Raw genomic sequence first — 27,014 nt, forward strand, 5'->3', positions numbered from 1 at the left:
CAAACAACAGTAAACAAGAAACTGACCAGGGGTAGAGGGAGTAGAGTCAACAGGATGCACACAGGATGAGTGGGACAGAAATAGTCAAGTGTGTAATGGGAGTGCTTCAACTTAAGTCGAAACAAAGTACATAGATATTATTTTTTATGTTTTCATAGTTTGTATTATTTGCAACCTTGTAACTGCAGAGACTCAGATAGTGAATATTCAGATACCAGGAATCCCCTGTATAACATTAATTAGTGCATTTTCATTATTACTACATTGTTGAATTTTACGTAGTTTGGGGCTTTCTGCCCTAAAATATTTGTCTCAGAAACCCACCTTTCGCTGTGTCTCATATTGTGTAAATAAGTCACAACTGGGTTGTCACCATTTATACCACTGAGCAGGTTCACCCCTTATACTACTGTGTACATACCCAGTGGTATAGGGGCCGACTCACTGATGAGAATCAAATAGCTTCTCAAAACAGTGCTGTGTGAGTGGTGATACTCAACTGAAAATAAGTAACAGTAGTCTTCCCTAATGGAGAAGTGTTACTTCTTTGAAGTATAAGAAGGACAACTCATGAAGGATTTTGCAATATGAGATGTTACAATATGTCATTGCAAACTTTGGCTTGTCTAAAAAGGTCATCTCTGTAGTAATGATGCAAATTCACTAACTAATGTCAATGTATACCACTTAACTAAGCAAGTATATAGGAGAGGAAATGCTTATGACATAACAGAATCTCTTCTCACACTAGAAACTTTTGTGTGGAATGCCACATTTTTCATTATGAAGGGTTTGGACTGGTAAAACAATAAGCTTTTCTTGGATCCTAAAAGCTTCTTCTGATATAATTCACTCAACAAAATTGAAAATGATGATATAGCAAACCCTATGTGTTTTCAAAAGTGAGTTAAGAAAAACCCTGTGAATTTTCAATCCATAAACATTAAGCCTCAACTTTTGAGAGGTCTGGGATAAGTTTTTGGACCTGTAATGTAGAATCTGTCAGTAAATTTTAGTACATCGATTCTGTGGGATAGAGTATTAGATAACCTAAGGCTTTATAATTCTGAAAAAAAATATAACTGTGATTTAACTAATCATAAAAGAAGCCTTCATTGGTGAAATAGTTATGGCAGCTGCCCTTTCACTCTATGTAGGTATAGAGGAGTGAAGATAGAAAAATGGCCTAAGTTCAGTTTGCTAACCAAAGATAAAAAAAATAGTTATAACATGAGGAATTTTTTGGATTTTCTTTACAACTACAACCTCTGAAACATGTCATACCATATGAACTGGTGCATTATGGCCCACATAGTCTATACACCACTAAACCCCAATACAAACCAATTGCAACTATGAAGGCGCAGTCAAAGTTCTGAGAACTTTGACTGCCCTTAGTATCTTATAAAATAACATTTGTAAAATAATGAGAAGTTTACCTCAATATAAGTACGTAGAACACTTCCGTATAATACTCTCCAGAAATTAAAACAACAAAATCGAAAAACTTGCATTAAAGTAACAAATAATTTAGAAAATAATTAATCAATTTAACAAAATTAAACTCAATTTAACACAATTAAAAATAAGAAAATTAATTAAAAGAATTTATTGAAAAAATTGCAAAACAACTAGCACTTGCCACATCATGTAATATCGTTAAACGTGCCTTAAAATCTCGATATACTAATAAACAAATATACCTTTCCCAGGTTAGGAAGCTTCGCAATAAATTAAAAAATTATCGTTTTAAAATTTTTTCGTTAAATTCTTTTAATTAATTTTCTTATTTTTAATTGCATTAAATTGAGTTTAATTTTGTTAAATTAATTATTTTTTTAATTATTTGTTACTCTAATTTCATTTTAATTTCTGGAGAGTATCATACGGAAGTGTTCTATGTACTGTATTGAGGTAAACTTCTCTTATTATTTTACAAATATTGATATCAACGTAGAATGTATTGAGCATTACAGCTCTGGTTACAGCTATATAAAATAACATGAAAAAAATTCATTGTCTTGTACAGTTTCTAAACTTGAATTTTTTGTGTTGGTAGTATTAGGAAGAATGGATGTTGCAAATTGAGCATCATTTGGTAATAAAAAAAAAATTACCATGAAAGAATGACTACAGTGTTTGGAGAATTATCATCCAGTTATGCAACTGTTGCCAAGAGTCAGCAGTGTTCAAGTGAGGATGGGAATCAGTTGCAATGACTCAAGGTGTGGTCAGTCATTTGAAACAATCAGTTCTGAAACATTTGCCATCATTGAAGAAAATTTTAGGAAACAGAAAAGTGGCTGAACTTGGAAAGAGTACTTAACATTTCCCATGGAAGCATTTTAACAATAATACGTGAACATTTGGAAATGTCCAAAGTTTGTGCAAGATGAGTTCCCGGGAACCTTTTCATTCATGACAAACATCAGCAGGTGGAGTTATGAAAAGGGAATTTAAAATTTAATTATTGCTAACTCAGATAGATATTTATTGTGTTTGGTGACTGGTGATGAAACTTGGCAACATTTTCGTGATCCTGAATCTGAATTATAAAGCATGCAGTGGAAGCACAAGGGATCCCCCACTCTTAAAGTTTTGAACCCAACCATTAGTTAGGAAAGTGTTGGCCTCAGTTTTCTGGAACACAGAAGGATTGTTAAGTGTGATTACCTTGCACCTAAACCACAATAATAGGGAAATATTATGACACCCTTATGCCAAAGTTAAAAGCTGCAGTTCAGGAGAAAAGACTAGGAAAGTTGGGTCATCGTGTTTTGCATTCTCCATTACAGTGCACCTATGCACAATGTCTATATAGTTTCACAGGCTAAAATTCATGAATGTAGATTTGAACAATTAAAGCTGATGGAAAAGCAACTGTGGAAGAAGCCTCGTTTAATGTCCACCCTGAAGAATTTTTTTTGAAGGATTAAACTCTGAAATGAAATACTAACATGTAGGTTAGTGCAAATGCATCATTTTAACTTGGCTATCTAACAAATTAATTAAATTAATTAATTCAACTACTTTGGTAGATAGCTATGTTAAAATGATGCATTTGCACTAACCTACATGTTAGTCATTCTACCTCATAGCACCAAGCCCATAAATACTTTATATGAAATTAAATACATAAGTGAATTGAACTTCAGGGTGAATATGTTGAAAAATATATTATAAAAAAAAAAAAAAAAAAACATGGAATTTTGTATCTCTATCTTTTACAGAGTTTGGTATTATTCAAATAACTTTATTTGAATAATAATTTGAATAAAAATTTATTTGTTATTCATCTATTCATTATTATTTTTATTCAGACTACAAATAAATCACTAGACAAACATTCTTGAAAAATTTCTTTATTTGATTAATTGGCTTTATATCTTGATTAAGAAATTGAATTATAAGAAATAAATGAAATATATTGCTCCCTGCTATAAAATAGTTTAATTTAAATGCAGATTATTTTTAAACACCATGATTATGTTGGGAGGGCTCCTATATTGTGCTTATTAATAAGAGAGAAAAAAAAACGTTTATCTTACTTTGAGTTCAAATCCTAATGCTTTCCCAGAATTTCTCCTCCTCGTGTCTATGCAGTCGTTAATTTAGAATGCTTTTATTTTTATAATGTAATATGGAATTCTCGTATAAGATTTTAAATTTCATTAAAATAATTAATTTATTACATTTTTTCATTTGAATTGCCATCTCTCTCACTTATGTTATGTGGAGGTGCTGTATGTAAATTACATAGAGCACCTTCCTTTTCATATCACTTTTCACATCACTTTCATATCACTACAAGTATATAAACAACTGTCAATTTGTTTTATTTGTTACCCACTACATTCAATCACAGTTTTGCTATCTCCTCAGCGCTTCCTTTGCTTTGCAAGAGTAAACCAATTTCTTTAAATATTCTTTTCTTGTTAATCCATTTTTCCAATTATCTAATCTTTGATTACTAGAAAAGTTTTTATTTTTTTAAGCGTAATTTTTTTCAAAGAAGTGTTTAGTATTTTTTTCTTTGTGATAATTCTGTGTTGATCTAGCTGCAATTTTTATTTATTTTATTCTTTGTGATATTTTATTTATTTTTATTCTTTGTGATAATTCTGTGTTGATCTAGCTGCAATTTTTATTTATTTATTTTTTTATTTACATTTATTTTAACTCTTTATTCACAATGGACTGAAGTGTAATAGTGATACCCGATGAAGTTTAGGCCTTTTGAGCCTCGAAATATCCATGAATCTATTAGCAATGAACATGAAAGTTAGTTGCAATATAGCAAGTCAAAAACACACAACTAAAAGAAGTTGTGAATCTGCTGGGGGGAAAAAAAGTGTCAACGAATATGAAGACAAGTATCTCTCAACAGTCTTTTAACAATGACATTCATAATTCATGCTATAATTTATCTGAGAACTGTTGAAGGTTCACACTTTTTAAAAATGTTTGATAACTTAAATATTTGTAAAGCTGGTGTAAAAATTATTAGTTGTCATGATCTCAGATGCCATATTGATGATTTATATATTTAATACAGAAACAGTTTTCTTTACTCCATCAGTGTGAATGATAGGCTTAACTGATTGCGCTGGAAGTGGTCTAAAATTGAAGCTGTTTCTTCCTAGATGTGTACAGAGTTCTTAAAATTAAAAATTCCAAATACAGGTGACCCCTCCCTGCACACTTAACGCTGATAACTTGTTCCAGAAAAACGGAGCACTAAGTGAATCCACACTAAGCGAGCACCGCGTTCCCATAAGGTAATCTCTTTGTGAGTTGTGGCCAGTGCTATAGGATATTTCCTAATCAATAATAAATGGTAGTGAAAAGATGCACAAATGTTGGTCAAAATATTTAATATTCAAATATTTGTACATATAAAATATTCTGCATTACATACGTGTATATAATTTTGTGGTAACTACTTGTGTTTCAAAATTAAACTTAATTCCAATTAAAATCATGAATTTAATTGATCTAAATTGATTTTAATTGATGAATTTAATCATGAAAAATGTGTCGATTTTGGGTTGTACTTTGGCCCCCTTCCTGGTAAACTAGAAGGGGTTTTAATTTTAAATCCCCTGCAGTTTTACCACCCAACAATAAAGTCAACTGATCCTTTGCCACTTTGAAACTTGGCATGTTTTTTTCCTTCTCTCAATATGAAATTTCTTTTAAAGCATTCGTTTCCAAAAAAAGTCCTACTTCATTTATGTTAAAAACTTGAAGTATAACACATAATACCCCTCTTCAATAATTTTAGTTTTTTTTTTTCCAAATTTTTTTTTCAAAGTTTTGGCTCCTTGATCTGCACTTGTGGCTTCTCCCTGGATTTTAAATCTATTCAACTAGCCCTAACTAGTTTTAAATGGTTCCAAATTTTTTTTTTTTTTAGGTGATTTTTCTTCAGATCATCATATTGGCTAATCTCTCTCTTTTTTTATAATATTTAATTTAACTGAATTCTGCATTCGATATTATCTTCAATTAAATTAGTTAGTCTCCATTTCAATCCTAATAGCTGACCTAGTTGCTTGCGGTGGAACAGCTGTCTTTCCCACTGCTAAAATTAATTCTTTATTTTTTATAATTGTTCTTGCAGTTAAACTTGCTAGTACTAAATTATGGCACACATCCACTTGTCGTTGACCTGAATTGATTTGCTTCAAAACGTTTAATTTAATTTTCAAATTCAGTCTTTTTCTTACATTTTGTAGTCTTCATACTGCACCCAGACATTGTTGCTTTTTCATTCTTATCCGCCATTATTAATGCGTACAGGTCTGTAGGCCTCATTTTAGGAAGGATGTAGATTTACTTGAGCGTGTACAGAGAAGGGCAACAAGATTGGTGAGGGAAATGAAGGGATCCTCTTACCAAGAGAGGCTTAAATTCTGAAAATTGCATTGGCTGGAGACTAGGCACCTGCATGGTGATCTGATTGAGGTGTATAAGGCCTTGAATGGGTTAAGCACGCTGAATTCTGATGGGATCCTTCCATTTGTTCAGATTACAAACCTAAGGGGGCATAAATTCAAATTAAGAAAGGACAGATATAGAATAGATGTGCGGAAATTTGCCTTTAGCCAGCGGGTGGTTAATTGCTGGAACAAACTTCCATCTGTCGTTGTGGAAGTTGATAGGTTGAATAAATTCTGGACAGGCATTTGGAGGGAAGGTGTGATTTTTTTTTTTTTTTTTTTTTTTTGGCTGATGCTGCATAAGCTCATACACTTCCTTTCTTGCATCACATGCCACTACTACTACTCTTCGAAAATGTAACTGTGTTGGTTGCATTAATTATGATACAATGTTCGTATAAACTGCCCGTTACACACTGTGTCTAATACTGTACTGAGTGATGAGTAGACTTTGCATCAATGCATATAACGCAAATATTACAAGCGGTATACTTGATCATTTTTTAAAATGTTGATCTCAGAACTACATAAGTTACTAAAATTGCAGTAACTAAATTACTCCAATTAAATTAGCATGCGAGAAAGTATCAATGAGTGTGGGAAACGATTTCGTTAAATATGCCAAAAATGCAATCTGTAAAAGTGTTATAGTGATTTGTGACAGCGTTATAGTCAGATATGGGCTATAATATAAGAACCGTGTTATAAGTAGGGCCTGCTGGAATTTTATTTTACGGAGCAGGCCAGTTTTGTAGTACAAAGTAGAATAGTTCAACATTCACTTCATAGATGGAGCCACAGGAAGATGTTAACTGTTAAACAAACAGTTGTCTAAGTTGATAAGGCATTTTTTTTTCTTATGAACAATTTGCATGTTCACACAATTGTGTCCCTTGTTCTGGAAAAAAAAAAATTCTCTACTAGCGCAGCCTACCTTAAAAGAACTAATCGTTAGGATTCCATTACACTGCTTGCTCAATATATGTCCCTACATTGCACACACTGGCTCATACACTCATTGCCATTTTTTGTTTAATGTGTTTAAAATGTATTTGAAACAAAATTGAATTAGATCCTAATATAATGGTTCATGACAGTTTGATTCCTTTTGTTTTTGGCCACAACCTTATGTATACGCAACCTCATTTATAAATACAGAAAACAGCAATGGACCCAATACTGAACCCTGAGGGGCTCCACTAATAACATTAGTCCACAATGAAGTGTCCATTGATTACCACTCTCTGTCTTCTCCTCCTCAATCATCCCTTTAACCATAGCAGCAATTTGCCTTCAATGCCACACTGCTCGAATTTGGGCAGCAGTCTTCCATGTGCAACAGTATCAAAAGCCTTTCTAAGATCCAAATATATGATATCAAAGTTATTCCCTGCGTCCAGTTCTTTTGTGATTGCATCATGGTATCCAATCAAATTAGTCAGGCAAGACTTCCCCTTAACAAAACCATGCTGTGTCTGAACTATAACTGAAGTCTTGTCTAGATGATCCTGCAGTGCTTCTTTAACCCGTGCCTCCATTAATTTTCCTGGAACAGAAGTTAAACTTGCAGGTCTATAATTACTTGTGTCAGCCTGTGATCCTCCTTTGTGAATTGGGGACACATTTGCACATCTCCAGTCCATGGGTACTTCCCCTGAGTCCAAATAAGCTCTCATAATTATGGCTAAGGGTTTTCTTACTTCCTTTGCTGCCTCCTTTAATATAACTGGATAGATCCCATCCACCCCGGGTGCCTTTTTTATGTTTATCCTCAACAATTTCTCCTCCACATTCCTCTCAGTTATTACAAAATCATCTAGCTCAATGTCAGGGTTTACTTCACCTTTGGCATTCCTCTTCCTGAATAACTCCTCATGTGTGAATGTAGATGCAAAATATTCATCTAGTTTGTTAGCCACCTGAGCAGGATCCTCAACTGCTGAACTGTCAATATCCAGTCGACCAATCTGATTCATCCCTTTCCTTCTAGAGTTTACATAGGTAAAGAACTCTTTTCTGTTTTTCTTTGCATCCTTTGCCAAGGAATCTCATAATCTGCCTAATCTCCTTTGTGACTTGGTTACAGACTAGCTTATATCTATCATAGGCTTCCATGTCACCCATTAATTTATATGTATCTCATGCATTTTTCTTCTCTGCCATATGTCTCATTAGTTCATCTGACATCCATTTAGGCCTGAACCTTGAACAATATTTCTTAGTTGGTATGTAAAGCCTAGTAGCTTCCAAGATAAGTTCTTTGAATGGTTCCCATTTTGAATTTGCTGTTGATAACATCATCAGTTGGTCCCACTGTATAGAATTTAAATGTCTCAGACCATCATAGTCGCCTTTACGAAAGCAAAAACCCTTCCCTTTACCCCTGATGTTAGTTACCTCTTTGAGTAAATCCCATTTGAGCACACTGTGATCACTTGCACCTAGTGTTCCTGTATCTGCAGATTCTAAATGCATGAAGAATCACTACTGATAATCAGATCAAGAGTATTACTCCCTCTAGTTGCCTCCCGAACATACTGATGCTGAAAACAATCATCCAACAAATCCACAAAAGCCAACGCAAGTGCGTGAATAACCAACCCACAAATTCCAGTCAATATCTGGGAAATTAAAATCCCCCATTATAAATCTCTCTGATTTTCTGGCCCACTCTATTTTCCTGTACAGTTTCTTATTATACTCATCAGAGTCATTAGGCCTATAGCACACTCCTACTCAATTTTGATATCCCAATACTTATGTCACACCAAACTGACTCGACACTGCACTGTCCAACCATGTCGACTGGCTTCACTTCCTTGGATTTTGTGTTTCTTAACTAATAGCATAACCCCCCCCCCTTCCTATCTTGTCTGTACACATTGTACTCCCCAAATTCCAGTGCTGCATTCCTTATATGTGTGTGTGTGACACCATGTCTCTGATATCCCAATAATATCTGCTTTTGATGCCTTGAGCAATACCTCAAATTCATCAAATTTATTTACCAAACTCCTAGCATTGGTGTACATGCAAGTATACATGCACCAATTCCTATTCTTAGCTACCCTAACACAACCCATGTTTACTTGTACTGCAATGACTCCCAGCAGTCTTTGAAACATCCTGCATCTTGTTTTCCAGGCTTCTGCTCATTCCAGTAGAAGCAGTGCAAGAATCACTTTCACCTCTGCCAGTGGCTACTGTTAATCTATTAGTCCTTGTATCCTTCCAAACTAGCAGTTTTCCAACCCACCTAACACTGCCTTGATAGCATCAGCAAATATTCTTGCACCCTTTCTATTTAAGTGTATCCCATCCCTGTAGAAGTGGTCTCTCCTGTTAACAAGTACAGACCAGGCCGAAAAAAATTCTACCTCTTGAGCCTTGCACAGTCTTTCCAGGGCTGAATTGATCGACAAGTTTTCCTTATCTTTGAAGGAATGGCTGGGACACGCACCTGGAAATGATATGCAGTAACGAATCAGTGATGTATGATATGCGCTGGACAATCTAATAATAAAACTAAGGATGCCGTCAGGGCCTTCACATCTATCAAGGAGTAATTGGTTAATTACACAGGGTTAATTACACACTGAACTGTATTCTTGTTCACAATTTGGTTAATTAGCAGGGCTTAACTAGGAGATATATCGTGTTTCACGCTATCTACTTGTTCATAAGAATTGAATTTTTAAATCTGTTTTGTATGCCTTCAATGTAGATGTCAGAATTGCTTGTTTCTATATTGCATCTTATCCATTCGAAAACTAGATGCTACTGTAAGGTAGTTTTTTTTTGTGAAAACCCTAAACACGAAAGGTATCAAAACCTATAGTACTTAGTATCGTGCATGGGTTGAAAGAGAAGTATGGGGGGAGGGGGATGCCGTAAGCTTTGCTCTAGAGACTAATCATGGGTTTCACCACTTCAAACCTCCAATAAGCAAAGTGGTGGTATTTCACCGCTTGATGAAAGTCATCTACCACCTGGAAGTTTTTTTGTTGAAAGTGCTCTTTTATTGTGCTTTGCTGTGGACATAACATAATTTTTGTATGACTGAATTTTTTTTGAGATGAAACAATGCTTTGCTCTTTTAAAGTATGGTTTCAGGTGGGATTTAAACAAGGTTTGGAGTGAGAAGATATTCTAACAAGTTTGGATGCCCACTGTTTTCATTTGATTCAGCCATTTTATAAGAAGAAAGGTGGTGTTGTGTATAGGAATATTTTTGAGAGAATCCCATGGGTAGTATTTTAAGAGCTGCAAAAGCTTTTCTTTCTGAATTAATTTAATTGATGATATTCTTTTTTTGATTTACAGAGGGGGGCGAGGATCCCCACAGCAAATTGTTGCTTGCAGTTCTATACTTTTGTGGTCAAATTTAAATGTAATGTTGCTGTAAGTTTTTCTTTCAATGGAAAATTAGAGTATACAAGATCAAGCACTTGATTACCTCTTGTAACAGGGATGTTGATTTTTTTTATCTCCTAGAACTAAAAATGAGTTAGACAGCAACTTCATTTGTAAATTATATTTGGGCAGGGGAAGATTAAAGTTGCCCATTATAATGATGTTAGTTTGAGGCTTAAGAACAGTAGTGATTCAGGTTATTACTTCATTAATGATGTCATCATTAATCCAGGCAGATTATAAATTTGAAGCAGAGAATCTTTAACTTTGTTCAGTAGGGAAATTCCTTCAAAGCTGAAGTTACTAGAGTTGTAAGTGTTCAAAACTTTAATATTGGATTTTAAAATTATTGCTGTCCCTCCACCTCTGCGATTAATTTTTGATGTCATGTATGGCATGTAGCTAAGATTCTTCGGCAGTAGGAGAAAAGCCTGTAGAGATTCCTGCATCCACGTTTCAACTAAACATGTGATGTCGTGAGATTCTTCAACCAATAATGAAATAAGCGTAGGCAGTTTAATTTTTATGCTTCTTACATTTTGAAGAAAAATGCTGAGATGGACATATGTGTTAGAAGGATGTTTACAAACAGATATGTTAGGTGGCAGGTTAAATGATGGATTAGGATAAGAGTCAGGATTGCCGATTGACTGAATTAGCAATTGACACTATTCAGTAACTATTTTTTCAAGTGCTGAGGCAGAAAATGCAGCTTTTGCTGCATTTTCTTATCCTCGTTTTTAGGATAAATGATTAGTCTGCATGGACCCTTCTATACAAAGATGACTGCTTACCCTTTATGCAAACCACAGCTGCAGAAATCACAATGCAAAGTGAAGAGAACATACATTCTTCAACAGAAAGTAGAGATGACGATTTTTTTATTTTGGATTAGAAGTAAATCATCATGCAGAGAAAAAATTGACCATCAAATAGAGAACTGGAAGTACTGCACTTTTTAAATGACCCACACATTGATAAAGCTGTTTAAAGAAAAGTTTGGCTGTGAAGAAAGTATTTCTTCAATTTAATGCACCACTTTCTTCTTCTGCTCCAGTAGAAAGGCTTTTCTCTTTTGTTAATGTTCCTAAGTCCCATAGACTGTTGATGACTTATTTGAAAAAAAGTAGTATTGAAAGCTAATTTAGAACAAATGGAATGATTATAATGGATGCACATTGAAGTGGCAAGTATAAATAGGATGGCAACTGCAGTTATAAGCCAAGTGAGGGCTTACAAGCTATTCAAATACAAGAAATGCCCTTCCAATTATCCTACTTTTTATTAGCAAATATTTTGTTATTCAGTAAATAAAAATGTATTCATTATAATAATGAATAAAAGAATAACTTTTTATTTCGTAATGATTATTTTATTCATTATTCGTCATTCTGAATGACATTTGGCAACTCCTCATATTTCTGGCAGATGTAGACTATTTCTCATTGTGAAAATTCTAGGTTTTCATATCACAAACAAACAATTATAAATTTTTTTTTTTTTTTTTTTTATGTAGACCCCAAACACGAAAGGTATTAGAACCTATAGTACTTAGTACCGTGCTTGGGTTGGAGGTTGAGAAGACGAAAGAAGATATTTGTTGACATTGGACTTGAACTTCTGTAGACTGTAATTTTCAGGAAATATGTATGAAGGAAGGTTGTACCAGAAAACGGCAATTGAATGAATAAACGAGGAAGATGAAAAGTTGGTTCTGTGAGTTTGAAGTTGGACTGTAAATGGATGTTGGCGACACGTGTTCGGACTGTTTTGAAAGAGAGAGCAAGAATTATAGAAGCCAATTCAGAAGAACAGTGCCAATGGAAGTATCTCTAGAAGAGGCGTGCAGCAGAAACAGTACGTCTATGAGAAAGCAAGTGGAGAGACTCTGTTAGAGATGAATCATTAATTAACCTAACTGCCCTCTTCTGAATGGAATCAAGAAGCCTGAGAGAGGTTTTGGGGGCACCACCCCAGATGTGGGAACAATATTCCATGGCTGGGGGATTTGCGATTTATGCAGAGTGAGCAGCTGTTTGGAAGAAAAGTAACGCTGAGAGCGAAAGAGAAAACCAAGTTTCTTAGATGCAGAAGAAGCAATATTTATAATGTGCTTGTGCCAAGAGAGATTAGAAGTCAGGGTAATCCCCAAAAGAAATATATCATTTTGCCTAGAAATCGGAGTGTCACTAAAGATAAGCATAGGAGCAGAAGAATCCTTTTTGCAAGATATAAGACAAGACTGAGTTTTAGAAGGGTTGAAATCAACTAAGTTGTCTTTGCCCCACTGGAGAATTACCTGAAGATCGGCATTTAAGGAATTGGTAGCAGATTTTCGAGAAGTTGAAGCTGATTGAGCAGGACAAGGTTTCTCAAAATGGAAAATGGAATGAAATGTGCTATCATCGGCAAAACTGTGATTAGCATTTCCAGTGAATGGAAGAAGGCCATTAATATACAAGTGGAAAAGAGTGGGAGAAAGAACTGAACCTTGGGAGACACCTGGCATTAGTGGAGAAGTTAGAAGACAGAGAGCCATCTACCATCACCCTTAGTGAGCGATCAGAGAGAAAACTGGATAACCAATTACTAAAAACAGTTGGCACACCATAAGATGGAAGCTTGTTTAGAAAACCTTTATGCCAAACACGATCGAAAGCCTTTGAGATGTCAAGAGCAACTACTTGTTTTTCACTGAACTTTTCCATTGAATTAGTCAGTAAATGGGTAACATAAGCCAGAATATCACCAGTGGATCGACATTGACGGAATCCATAGTGGCGATCGTTGATCAGACGGAAGGTTTCTAGGTAGTTTATGAGTTGGCGATTAATTGATTTCTCCATTACTTTAGAAAGAGTAGAAGTAATTGCAATGGGACAATAATTGGATGGGAGGAATTTGTCACCCTTTTTAGGAACTGGCTGGATATGAGCAAATTTCCAAGCAGAAGGAAAAACAGCTTTGGAATAAGCAAGTGAAAAAAGGCGGCAAAGAATAGGAGTAAGTTCAGGAGCACAGGTTTTGAGAACAAGTGGAGAAATCTCATTGGGACCTCGAGCTTTCCTAGCATCAAGAGTCGTCAAAATCCTTCTGACATCCTTTTGACGGAAGACCACAGGAGGCATTGAATGGAGCGTGTTGGGAATGGTGGGAGGTGTTTTGCCAAGATCATTAATACATGAGTTGGAAAAAAAATGGCATGCTAGCAGGTCAGCTTTATCCTTGGCTGAAGTGACAAAAGAACAATCTAGTTTGGACAGAGGTGGGAGCAGAGATGGGCAAAAGTTGCGGCCAATAGCTTTGGCAAGAGACCAGAATGCTTGGCTACCATTAGGGCAAGAAGCTCTTAGCCTGTTCACACTCTAGTTTGAACTGATGAATAACTGCTTTACAATTGTTGCGAGCTTTGGTGTAGGCAGAAAATGAAACTGGAGAATTAGAAACAAGCTAGTTACGATATGCAACATTCTTCTCTTGAACAGCCTTAGCACACTTATTGGAAAACCAAGGTTTAGATAAAGGACGAGATTTTAAAGTGGAGTGTGGGATAAAGGATTCCATTCCTGCAAGAATAATTTCACTGACACGATCTGAGCAAACATTAACATCAGAAGTTTTGAAACAGTAATCCAACCAAGGAAAAGAAATCTCGCAGGTCATCCCATTTTACATTCTTGTAATGCCAAACAACACGCGGTTGGGAATAGCCATGAGATAAAGGTTCCATTGGAGAAGAGACAATCACCATGTTGTGATCTGAATTGCCTAAGGACCTCTCACTTTGACTGTGTACTTAGAAGGGTTGTTTGTGAGAAAAAGATCAAGCGTATTGGCTGTATGATTAGGATTGTCCCGTATTCTTGTAGGTAAATGAACAATCTGTGCAAGGTTATTAGTAATTGCAAAAGCCTCAGCATCTCGACCAGCTGGGTCGGTGTGACTAGAAAATGGAAGCCAGCTGGAGTTTTCAACATTAAAATCACCAAGGAAAATTACCTCACTGTTAGGAAAGTCTGACTGGAGAAAGTCAAGTTGAAAAGAGAGGACGTCAGAGAGCTTCAAGTGATTAGTGGAGTTGGGAGAATGGTAGAGACAACAGATGAATTTGACACAATGAGGTAGAGATTTTAAGCCAGAGAAGATCAAAGAGAGGAGATTCCAAATTGCCAGGTCTCTGACAGGGAATATCAGAACGGACATATGCACAAATACCACCTTTGAGGCGAAAGGAATCATACAGCAAATAATTTGGGCATCTGAGATGAGCCGTAGTTGAATCAACCGATAACTGAGATTCTGTCAGAAAAAGTACATGGAGTTTGGCAGACTGCAAGTGGAAATGGACATTGTTGAGATTAGAATTGAGACCACGTATTGTGAAATGAATTAGGAAGTGCTCGGGAGGTTTAGATCTTTTCGCAGATAAGCTTGCTCTATGAGTTTGACAATTCATGGTGTATTCAATAGTAAGAAAAAGTGGGTAGGACATGCTGTATGAAGTAATGAAATTTTTGGATATGGCGTACACACGGTAAGAATATACCCAGATCCTTGACATAAGGTGGCCTCGACAATGCTCCCCGCATACACACTACTCGGACTCCCTCCAGTCACTATCTGGCAGAGTAGAGGGAGCAAGATTATACACTAGCTGATCCAGAAACCTCCTAGAGAGTTACCAATAGGTTCGGTCCAGTGTACTAACTAGCGGCCGGCCTGCGAACACCATTTTAGAGCTGTACCCTCGAAATGTAAGGAATAATGGATCTCGCCACAATGTTCATCATTACCTCAAAAGTCATCAATCATACTGCATGATGGAAGAGATAGGGAAGGGTTGACTGGAACTTAGCTGTAGAGACTAAACATGGGTTCCACCACTTCAAGCCTCCTATAAGCAATGTGGTGGTATTGCACCGGTTGATGAGAGTCATCTATCACCTAGTAATTAGTAAAATGAATAAATTAGTGTCAAAAATCAGATTTGTAGCCATAAATAGTGGAATGGGTAAGCATATCTTCCACCTGCAAGGTTAGTTAGTTAGTTAGTTAGTTATTTGGTTTTTAGGAGCATTAGCAACTAAGGCCATATTGCTCCGGGATATGCGGTGGTCATTCCCTGACCTTTCCGCATTCTCCGTATTTGGTGGTGACGGGCTCGAACCCCGGTCTAATCAAGAAGCGTGTGCTACGCACTACTGCTCCTTCCCACCTGGCTACGGAAGTGCCTACCTGCAAGGTACTGCTGTAGGTTAGAATGAAGAAGCTTTTTTATTAAAGATTAATTATCTTATGAGTTATTAAAATTCAGACATTTTTGTGAAAGCTAAATGCAGATGACTTGTAAATCATGTTTGCTATTTCTTTCAAACAATTTTTTAAAAGATTTTTACCCATAGAATAAATTTATTACCATTAAATTAGGCATTTTGATTTTATTTTCAGAATGTCAGATGTGTAGAAGTCCTCCTCCTAGGTGTTTACAATTTAGTAAGTACAATCTATATTTAAGTTGTTTTTTATTATTATTTTTTTCTTGTGATCAATATATGCTTTATGATTCATTGCAGAGAGACACATTTGTCAATGAATCATTCAGAAATGGGTCTGATGCATTTACTTCCAGCTTGACCTCTGATCTTCTAACACAGAATTCAAAAATCACAGGAGTGAGTCAGTTTAAATTGAGGGCGGAGACATTTTTTGGGCTGTCTTCTCAGTATGCTTCAATTAATTAGGCTCTGGTGAAGGATGATTGACAAAAATATATAGTTTTTCTTCAAACAAATTGGAATAAAATAGTTCTTAAAGTCAGGTGGTTTTTCATTCAGGTGGATTAAAAACCCTTCATGCATATCAGTGTTTTAATTGGATATTATTTCATCATTTGGGATAGAATCCCAAACTATATTTATATTAAAGTCAAAAAAAGGAGGTTAGGCACTCAAAGGCAGATTACAGGAAATCTTTTTTGCCAAAGGATGTGCAAAGAAAAGCAGCTTCTTTACTTATGTAAACACTAGAGGGAAAATTATTCAAATTGGTATACTTGATATCGATGTTTAAAGTGTTGATGATCCTGCTCAGGATGCTGAAAAACTGAATGAGTATTTTAATCTACATTCACAAATGAGAAAATCTTTAGGGAAGTGGATGCCTGAAATTTATCAAACTATAATACAGAGCTAAATAATTTTGTAATAAGTGAGAGGAAAGTGGAAGAGAAATAGTTGAAGGTAAACATAAGAAATGTACCTGGGGTGGATGGGATCTATCCAATTATATTAAGGGAGGCAGCAAAGGAAGTAAACAAACCTTTCGCCATAATTATGAGGGCATTCCTTGGGTTCAGGGAAGATTCCCGCAGACTGGAGATGTGCAAGTGTATACCCAATTCACAAACGGGGATAAAAGGCTGACACAAGTAATTATAGACCTGTTAGTTTAACTTCTGTTCTGAGGAAAATAGTCAATGGTTAAAGAACTAATGCAGGATCATCTAGACAAGACTGCAGTTATACTTCAGACACAGTATGGGTTTGTTGAGGGGAAATCTTGTTGGACCAGTTTGATTGGATATTATGACACAGTTACAAAGGAACTGAATGCAAAAAATAAATTTTGATATCATATACTTTTGATACTGTTGCACGTAAAAGTCTGCTGAACAAATTGGAATGGTGTGGCATTAAGAGAAAGTTACTGCTATGAATAAAGTAATGGTTTTAATGGGAGAAGATAGAGTGGTAATCAGTGGACACTGCTCTTCGTGGACTAATGTTATCAGTGGAGTTCCTGAGGGTTCTGTGTTGGTCCCATTGTTGTTTTTAATATTCATTAATGATATTGATGAAGGCATATCAAGCTTAATTTCCATGTTTGCAGATGATATAAAGGTTGGCAGGGTGGTTAATGACAGTAACGAAGGTATGCTACTGCAACAAGATATAGAAAAATTAGGCAGATGGGCTGTGAAATGGCAGTTGAAGTTTAACATTGACCAATGCAATGACTGTTGGTAGCAGTAATCCCAGAATAATGTATCAACTAGGTACTACACTTAGGGTGGTTGAAAATAAAAAGGACCTGGAAGTAATTGTTCAGTCTGATATGAAGTTTTCTGAGCAGTGCAAACAGGCTGCCAGTACAGCTCATTGTTTTGTCATTGATATACAGGAATTTTGCTCGGAGGTGATTATACCATTGTATAAGGCAATGGTCAGATCACATCTTGAGTACTGTATATATGTCTGGAGTCCTCATTTTAGGAAGTAGAGCTGCTGTAACTTATTGGATGGTGAGGGGAACAGAGGAATTTCCCTTACCAAGAAAGGCTTCAGTTGTGCAAATTGCAGAGTTGGGAAATTGGGCACCTGTGAGGTGATCTGATTGAGATGTTTAAGGCTTTGAATGGTTTCAGCAAGCTTAGTACTGATGGGATTCTTCCTCTTGCTCAGATTGTGCACGTCTGCATAATTTCTATTTGAGGAAGGACAGTTGCAGATTAGATGCACCGTACTTTGGTTTTACCTAGCAATTGTTGATTGCTGGAACAAACTTCCATCTGCTGCAATGGAAGCTGAGAGCTTAAATAAAATCAAGGATGAACTAGACAAACTATTGGAGTTAATGGATAGGTGAAATGGGAGTCTTTTTTTTTTTTCTTTCTTGCATCATATGCCTCTACTATAATGATAGTAATAGCTAAGGACTGTTTTTCTCATTCCCCAATGGGGGAAGGTGTTTGCTGTAGAGAGCTTCAACTGTATTATTAATCTAAAAAATCGGTGGTCGAAGCTCTGAGTTTGCCAAGTTTACATAATCTGTTTGCTCTATAATTTTATTGTACAGCACTATAGGATTGAAATCTTTTGATAATGTAATATATGGAAACAATAGCAATACAAAATTTAAAATAAATTTCACTTACCAGTTTGGTTTTCTGGAGGAGTGGTGGATTAGATTGATGTTGTTATGCTGTTATTGTCAAATCCTTCATTGATTCTTTATTATCACAGAACTTAGTCTGTAGAATTTAGGAGTAATTAGCATTTAGCATTAGTAGGGGCATAAGATACAAGAAAGCAAGCTAATGCAGCGTCAGCCAAAAAAAAAAATTCTAACATTTTACCTCTCCGTTCGTTCTAAGTACATGTCCAGCTTGGCCTTAAATTTATTTAGGCTATCAACTTCCACAACACAGGATGGAAGTCTGTTCCACCAACCAACCACCCACGGGCTAAAGGCAAACTTCCGCACATCTATCCTACAACTATTTCCTCAATTTGAATTTATGCCCTCTCAGGCAATTATTCTGAGCAGGAGGAAGAATCCCATCAGCACTGAGCATGCTCAAACCATTCAAGGCTTTATACACCTCAATCAGATCACCTCACCTAGTCTCCAGACACTGTAATTTGCAAAATTTAAGCCTTTCTTCGTAAGAGCAACCCTTTGTTCCATTCACTAATTTTGTAGCCCTTCTCTGTACTTGTCCCAACAGCTCTACATCCTTCTTAAAACGAGGCCTCCAGACCTGTATACAGTACTCAAGGTGTGGCCTGACCATTGCCTTATATAAGGGGATAATCACCTCCTTATCCCTGCTAGAAAAATTCCTGTATATCATTGACAAGACACTATGAGCTACTCTTGCAGACCATCTGCACTGCTCAGAAAACTTCATATCTGCCTGCACAATTACCCCCAGGTCCTTTTCATTCTCTACCACTGTCAGTGTTGTACCACATAGTTGATATGTCATTCTGGAGTTGTTGCTTCCCATATGTAGTACTTTACATTTGTCAATGTTAAACTTCATTTGCCACCTCTCAGCCCATCTGCTCAACTTTTCTAGATCCTGTTGCAGCAGCATACTGTCATTAGTGTCCTTAACAACCCTGCCAACCTTTGTATCGTCTGCAAACTTGGACAATAAGCTTGATATGCCATCATCAATATCATTTATAAATACAGAAAACAACAATTGACCCAATACTGAACCCTGAGGGGCTCCACTAATAACATTAGTCCACAATGAACAGTGTCCATTGATTACCACTCTCTGTCTTCTCCCACTCAACCATCCCTTTATCCATAGCAGCAATTTGCCTCCAATGCCACACTGCTCCAATTTGTGCAGCAGTCTTCCATGTGCAACAGTATCAAAAGCCTTTCTAAGATCCAAATCTATGATATGAAAGTTATTCCCTGCATCCAGTTCCTTTGTGACCAAATCATAGTATCCAATCAAATTGGTCAGGCAAGACTTTCCCTTAACAAAACCATGCTGTGTCTGAGCTATAACTGAAGTCTTGTCTAGATGATCCTGCAGTGCTTCTTTAATCAGTGTCTCCATTAATTTTCCTCGAACAGAAGTTAAACTGGCAGGTCTATAATTACTTGCATTGCTCTTTGATCCTCCTTTGTGAATTGGGATCACATTTGCACATCTCCAGTCCACGAGTACCTTCCCTGAGTCCAAAGAAGGTCTCATAATTATGGCTAAGAGTTTGCTTATTTCCTTTAATATAACTGGATCAATCACGTCCACCCCTGGTTCCTTTTTTATGTTTATCTTCAATAATTTCTCCTCCACTTTCCTCTCAGTTATTACAAAATCATCCAGTTCACTGCCAGAGTTCAACTCACCTCTGGCATTCCCCTTTCTGACTAACTCCTCATGGGTGAATGTAGATGCAAAATACTCATTTAGTTTGTTAGCCACCTGAGCAGGATCAACAACAGTTGAACCATCAATATCCAGTGAGCCAATCTGATTCATCCCTTTCCTTCTAGAGTTTACATAGGTAAAGAACTTTGTTGTTTTTCTTTGCATCCTTTGCCAAGAATTTCTCATAATCTGCCTTTGCCTGCCTAATCTCCTTTGTGACTTGGTTACAGACCTGCTTATGGTTACAGACCTTCCCATCTGTCAGACTTCCATGTCAATCATTAATTTATATGTATCTCATGCATTTTTCTTCTCTGCCATATGTCTCGTTAGTTCATCTGACATCCATTTAGGCCTAAACCTTGAACAATATTTCTTAGTTGGTATGTAAAGTTGGTATGTAGTAGCTTCTAAGATAAATTCTTTGACTGCTTCCCATTTTGAATTTGCTGTTGGTAACCTCATCAGTTGGTCCCGCCGTATAGAATTTTAATACTGTCTCAGACCACCGTAGTCACCTTTACGAAAGCAAAAACCCTTCCCTTTACCCCTGATGGTAGTTACTTCTTTGAGTAAATCCCACTTCAGCGCACTGTGATCACTGCCACCTAGTGGTTCCTTTATCTGTCAATTCTTAATGCATGAAGAATCACTACTGATAATCAGATCAAGAGTATTACTCCCTCTAGTTGCCTCCCGAACATGCTGATGTAGAAAACAATCATCCAATAAAGCCACAAAAGCTTTGCTAGTGTGTGAGTGACCAACCCACAAATTCCAGTCAATATCTGGGAAATTAAAATCCCCCATTATAAGACTCTGATTTACTGGCCCACTATTTCCCTGTACAGTTCCTTATTATACTCATCAGAGTCATTAAGCCTATAACACACTCCTACTCTCAATTTTGATCTCCCAGTGCTTATGTCACACCAAACTGACTCGACACTGCACTGTCCAGCGATGTCGACTGGCTTCACCTCCTTGGAGTTTGTTTCTTAACTAATAGTATAACCCCTCCTCCCTTCCTATCTTGTCTATCCTTCCTGTGCACATTGTAGTCTCCAAATTAGAGTGCTGCATTCCTTATATCTATGTGACACCATGTCTCTTATATCCCAACAATATCTGCCTTTGATGTTCTGAGCAATACCTCAAATTTATTTTTCAAACTTCTAGCATTGGTGTGCATGCAAGTATACATGCACCTGTTCCTATTCTTAACTACCCTAACACAACCCATGTGTTTACTTGTACTGCAATGACTCCCAGCAGTCTTTGAAATACCCTGCATCTTGTTTTCCAGGCTGCTGCTGATTCCAATAGAAGCAGTGCAAGAATCACTTTCACCTCTGCCAGTGGCTTCTGTTAATCTATTAGTCCTTATATCCCCCCCAAGCTACCAAGCTTGCAGTTTTCTGACCCACCTAACACTGCCTCGATAACATCAGCAAATATTCTTGCACCCTTTTTATTTAAGTGTGTCCCATCCCTGTAGAAGCAGTCTCTTGTTAACAATTAAATGATACACAAGAAAAAATGTATAATGGTAAATTATATTGTGACAGTATGAGGCAACTTTGTAGCTCGAGATGCTATCAGTAATTAACAGTTTCTTGCTGTGTTGACTTTTTACTGGTAATTTTTTATATAGAAATAACAGTCCTAGCCCATGGAACTTTTCAGTACTTTAAGTTGATCCATTATCCCCCCTTTCTCACAATACAGTATTTTTGCCTACTCTCATAATAGAAAAAAAAAAAAAAAAAAAAAAAAATCAAAAACAGAGACAATTTGTTTACCGGTTTACCTATGCTGTCATTTCATATCTGTAACCAATATGTTTCACGGCAGTTAATACAAGAATCCACATGATGATGCAAATCCATTATTTGTTGCATCAACTAGCAAGAACTTCATTTCATATGTGTTGTTTTGTTAAATGAGCCACAGGTACCGGTTTTTACATAATTTGAATCTTTTGCCCTTAGCTTCACATACAGAGTGAATAATTGCCGTATACATTTCTAATTGGAAGTGAAACTATAACATGTACCTGCGCTATAATTTTTTTTTTTAAAATGAGTGTTTTATGAAAATTTCATAATTATTAAGTCTGAAATAATGAAGTAACCTTTTATGCTCATGCCTGCTATTTACTCTACCAGATCAACGTTAGTGACTGCATTAACATCATTTAGGAATTGACGTAATTTGTGTAATTTCCATTTCACATTTTTGTGACAAATTCGTTTTACTTCAGTCTGAAATTTAGTAGGTGACACCAAAGATGTTTTCACATCAAGAATCAACGTTAGTGACTGCATCAGGAAGTGACGTAATTTGCGTAATTTCCACTTCATATTTTCATAACAAATTGGTTTTATAATAGTCCGAAATTTAGTAGGTGCTGCCAAAGATGTTTTCACATCAAAAATATATGTTGAACAGAATAACAAGAAAGTGGAAAACAAGAAGGCAGAAAAATGGAAAAAAGAGGAAGTAATCTAGCGCAGTCAGAGGCAGCAAATGCTAAGCCTATCAGAGCATGGACAAAGTGGGGGAAAATGGAGTAGTGATAAAAGGTAAAAAAAATATATGTATAAAAAGAGAAATAATTACAAAATAAGGATGTTTCCACACAAAAAAAAAAAAAAACAGCCAGGAAAGTTTAAATAAATAAGTTAAAATAAACAGCACCATAAATATTGAGCTTTCATTAGAGGCAGCAACATGCACATCCTCTATATGAAGCCAAGATATATCCAATATTTCAAATTAAAATAAAATAAAACATAAGCCAGTAGTATGGCAAAAACTGTAGAGCGAAAATTAACATATAAACAACCCAAAATAAAACGAATGGGAAAGTAAAAGTAAGACATAAACAGTAGCCGAAAAACCCCTATATAATTTAGCACTTTAAATCCAATTAATAAAACCAATATAAAATTTAAAATAATGCCAATTACATAATAATGGTCAGTCTATTATTTTGATTTTGTTTTCTTTTAGTAATTCCTTTAACCCTTTTTGGTGATATTTCTCATCTTTTGGAACTGGGGGGTACCGCTAAATTATTATGTAATTGGCATTATTTTAAATTTTATATTGGTTTTATTAATTGGATTTAAAGTGCTAAATTATATAGGGGTTTTTCAGCTACTGTTTATGTCTTACCTTTTACTTTCCCGTTCGTTCGTTTTGCTTTCGGTTATTTTTATGTTAATTTTCGCTCTACAGTTTTTGCCATACTACTGGCTTATGTTTTATTTTATTTTAATTTGAAATATTGGATATATATATATATATATATATATACACGTGTGTGTGGGTATATATATAAGTATAGTAGAAAAATTGTTCTATAAGCAAACTAAGCAGATGAGAAAAAATAGAGAAATTTTTGAAACTTATCGTATATCAAATGCTCCAAAACGCGCAGGGCCTGCAGTAAAGGAAGCAAAAGAATATTTAAGTGTGTGGTAAGAAACTAGTAAGAAAATTAAGCTATGCTATACTTATGATCTAGTAGTATGAAACATTAATACAGGGTCTGCAAAGGTGGATATGAGAAGTACATATAGTGCCTGAACTAAAAGGGTGTAAAGGATAGCAGAAAAAAGAAATAAAATAGTAATGTAATAGGTGAAAGAATGTTAAAATCCTAGTACGATTATGAATTAAGATAATTAAAGGCATAATTAACAAGCTAATAGGAAGAAATGGGACTGGAAAAAGAAAATATATAAAATAAATTAAAGGGATATATATATACATTCTAACTTCTCTATAACAAATTCGTTATATAGAAATTTCGTTATACAGAGAATATCTTTTTTATTATAAATTGTTATCTAATTAGAAAATGAAAACGAATCTTCATTTATTTTTAATGTATTTTATTTTATAAACACTTATTAAAATTAAGTTTACACAATTTTTGCCAGTATCACAAATTAAAAAAAATCTAATTTTCGTTTGCACAGTGCAATTAAAAAATGTCTGATTCTCAAAGAAAACCTCACATTTGTTCAGAGTATTAAAAACATTGTTTGTTCCTGTTCAGACTATCAGGAACATTTTCACAAAACTGTAGACCCATATGAACTGTTTTTTAAAAGCATGAATCATTTCTTCGCAAGTTGGCTTTTCTATGGGTTGCTCTGATGCTTATTCAGCGTCAGTGTTAATTTCTTTGTGATCATGGTCGCGTCTACCACTGTTCAGCAGTATTTCGTCTTCATTTGGATGTTCTGTTGTAGTCAGATCTTGATCTACATAAACATAACTATCCAGTGTTATTTCATTTTCGATGTTTCCAGACGATTCTAATGTCCAAAAGTTTTTCAACTGTGAAAAGGGCAATTCATCTTGTTTGTCCAGTTGTTCAACTTCTGTATTCAATGGAAATCCCACTTTCGAAAAACAATTTTGAATAGTGTATTCAGTGACATCGTTTGTCCAAACTTTTGCCAGTTCAGAGATGCAATTTCTAAGGATAATTGTAACCTCCAAGTTTCTATTTTTTTTATTACGCATTGACAATCTTCAATGAAATTTAGAATTTTTAATAATTCCTTGGTCCATTGGCTCGAGTTTTGAGTGGTATGTTTGGTGGTAAAAACAACAACTTCACACTTAAGTTTGGCAGGATGTGCCAGACAGTTGTCAGTTACCAACACGATTTTCCTTTTTTCTTTTGTTACACGTTTGTCTAGTTTTAATATCCATTTTTCAAAAATATCTCTTGCCATCCATGCTTTTTTATTAAAGGTATAGTCAACTTCCAAAGATTTTGTGCCTCTAAAACATCTTGGATTTTCTGATGACTAAAATTCTTAATTTTTCACTTCCTGTCATATTTGCTCCACTAGCACAGTGATTTTTTACTTTGTTTTCTGACAAAACATTTATCATCCTTAAAAGCAAGTGTTCTATTCAGTAAACATTTAAAGAATAAACCGATTTCGTCAGCATTATAAAAACATCCTTAGGTTCATATTCTTCCAAAATCTTTAAGGTATTGTTCCTCCAACTGTTGCAATCTTCTTCACTTCTTCTACATTAAAACTTTATCCACAAATAACCTTTTCCACAATTCTGTTGTGCTTCTTAAATTTATCTAGACACCCAGGGCTCACATTATATTCTGTATGTCCAAGGGACTGTGCAAATTTCAGAGCTTGTTGCTTTTGGGCCAGATATTGGTATATTCTTTTCACGTATCATTTGCACCCATTTTAGAACAGCTTTATCAACATCTTCGTATATACACAACTTAATTCGCTTCTTGTCTGCTCCTCCTTCAATTGCATTTAAAATTGATTCTAGATTTTTTAAAATCATAGATTTTAAAAAATCGAGAATCAATGTTGCGGAGAAATATGGCATACCTGCTTGCAGGTATGCCATATTTCTCTGCAACATCGTTTTTCTTAAAACCCTGGTCAATATCATGAAGAATCTTTACTTTATCATTAATACTTCGACATTGTTTCCACAATTGTAAAAATTACTGGACTGCAATCTTGCCGATACACACACCGCAAACTTCGTGCGCTGGCCATATAGTGAATTGTTAGTACCGCCTACTCAATGACGTTCACTTGCCAATTCAACAGTATCACGTGACCTTTCCTATCAATCACTTTGAAGAAATATACAACTCTGTGAATTTCTTTTATTCTGCTTTCATTCATATATACACGAAAGAAAATTTATGGTTAATGTATGCTATACGTTACTTTTTGGGGGAAAAAAATCAAGAGCATATGGCCTATGTGATTGATGACAAATTGTTCTAAAAGAACGGAATTAAAAAAAAAAAAAAAAATTCATGAAAACCATCTACTGGGAGTCTAGTCAGTTGAGAACGGACATATCATATAATTTGACAGGAAGGTCATGTGGTACGGTTGAGGTGAGAAGCGAATGTCACTTGTAGGCGTTACTAAAAACCAACTATGGTTGCATTCTATGTATTGCTGCTGCAGCATGCTAAAGGTTTACCGCAGTGAATTTTGTTTTCCCCTGAGCCAACATCAATTTACAAATCTACCCTATTTATTGTAAAGTTTATGACCACTTTTAAGAAAACCCATTTGATTTTATAACTGTAACAAAAATGAAACAAAGACCCTCCTATGGGTGTCAGTGGCCACAAGTGTTCGCTGAAAGGATGATTATTTAATTCCAGATGCTAATGCGCAATTTTAAAGGGAAGGAGGCAGTTTAAAAGCTGCTTAGCAGTAAATGCCTGAAAATCTTCAAAAATGCTTTTACTATTTTTTATTATATAAAAATTCGTAATACAGAGACTCACTTCGCTATATGGGGTTAATTTTACATGTAATTTCGTTTCAAGGTGCAGTGTTTTGCGAAAACATTCGTAATATAGAGATTCGTTAAATAGAAGTTTGTAATAGAGAAGTTCCACTGTATATTACAAAGGGGTTTACAAAATAAATACAAAGGGGTATAATTGTATTCATATTTAGATTGGGCAATTTTAGAAAGGAGGTTGAATATAGGGATGGCAAATATGCAAAATCTGAAGATATTTAAAAAGAAAAATTGATATATGGCCAGGCATTTCATCAGGGGACTACTCCTGACCACGTATCAGGAACTGCATTTCCAAACTTGTCCATAGTACAAGAAAAGGGGAAAAATACAAAAGTAAACCCCTGTCTTAATACTATCAGACAAGGTAGTCCCTACGCAGTGTAAATTAAAATTTAAAAAGGATAAAAATATAATGCAGTGTTTACAGTGTGATATGGAGAAAAAACAAACTGTAACAAGACAATTAATAGTACAAGTGTAATTTGAAGGAAAAATATGGTTAAAAATAATGAGAACAAGCAAATGATATAGGGGGAGATAAAAAAAAATTCTTGGGGAAGGGGAGAAAGAGTGGATGAAGACGAAAATAGCAATAGGATGAAGGATAGTAGGAGGATTCTTATCACCCTCGTATT

The 27,014-nt window shown here is 35.5% G+C and overlaps 1 protein-coding gene across 3 annotated transcripts in view; it reads left to right on the forward strand.

Annotated features, from left to right (window-relative positions):
• The window catches only part of Hyccin (PI4KA lipid kinase complex subunit hyccin), a 419,644-nt gene that overhangs the window by 236,098 nt on the left and 156,532 nt on the right, over positions 1–27,014 (forward strand). For all 3 annotated transcript variants that reach the window (XM_090388084.1, XM_090388086.1, XM_090388085.1), the window contains exon 5: positions 15,804–15,848. In XM_090388084.1, coding sequence (XP_090244210.1) covers positions 15,804–15,848 — 45 coding nt within the window. The remainder of the gene's footprint in view (positions 1–15,803; positions 15,849–27,014) is intronic.

Source organism: Mastigoproctus giganteus, chromosome 13 (assembly GCF_048544385.1).
Source record: "Mastigoproctus giganteus isolate SK-2022 chromosome 13, ASM4854438v1, whole genome shotgun sequence".
Classification (NCBI taxonomy): domain Eukaryota; kingdom Metazoa; phylum Arthropoda; class Arachnida; order Uropygi; family Thelyphonidae; genus Mastigoproctus; species Mastigoproctus giganteus.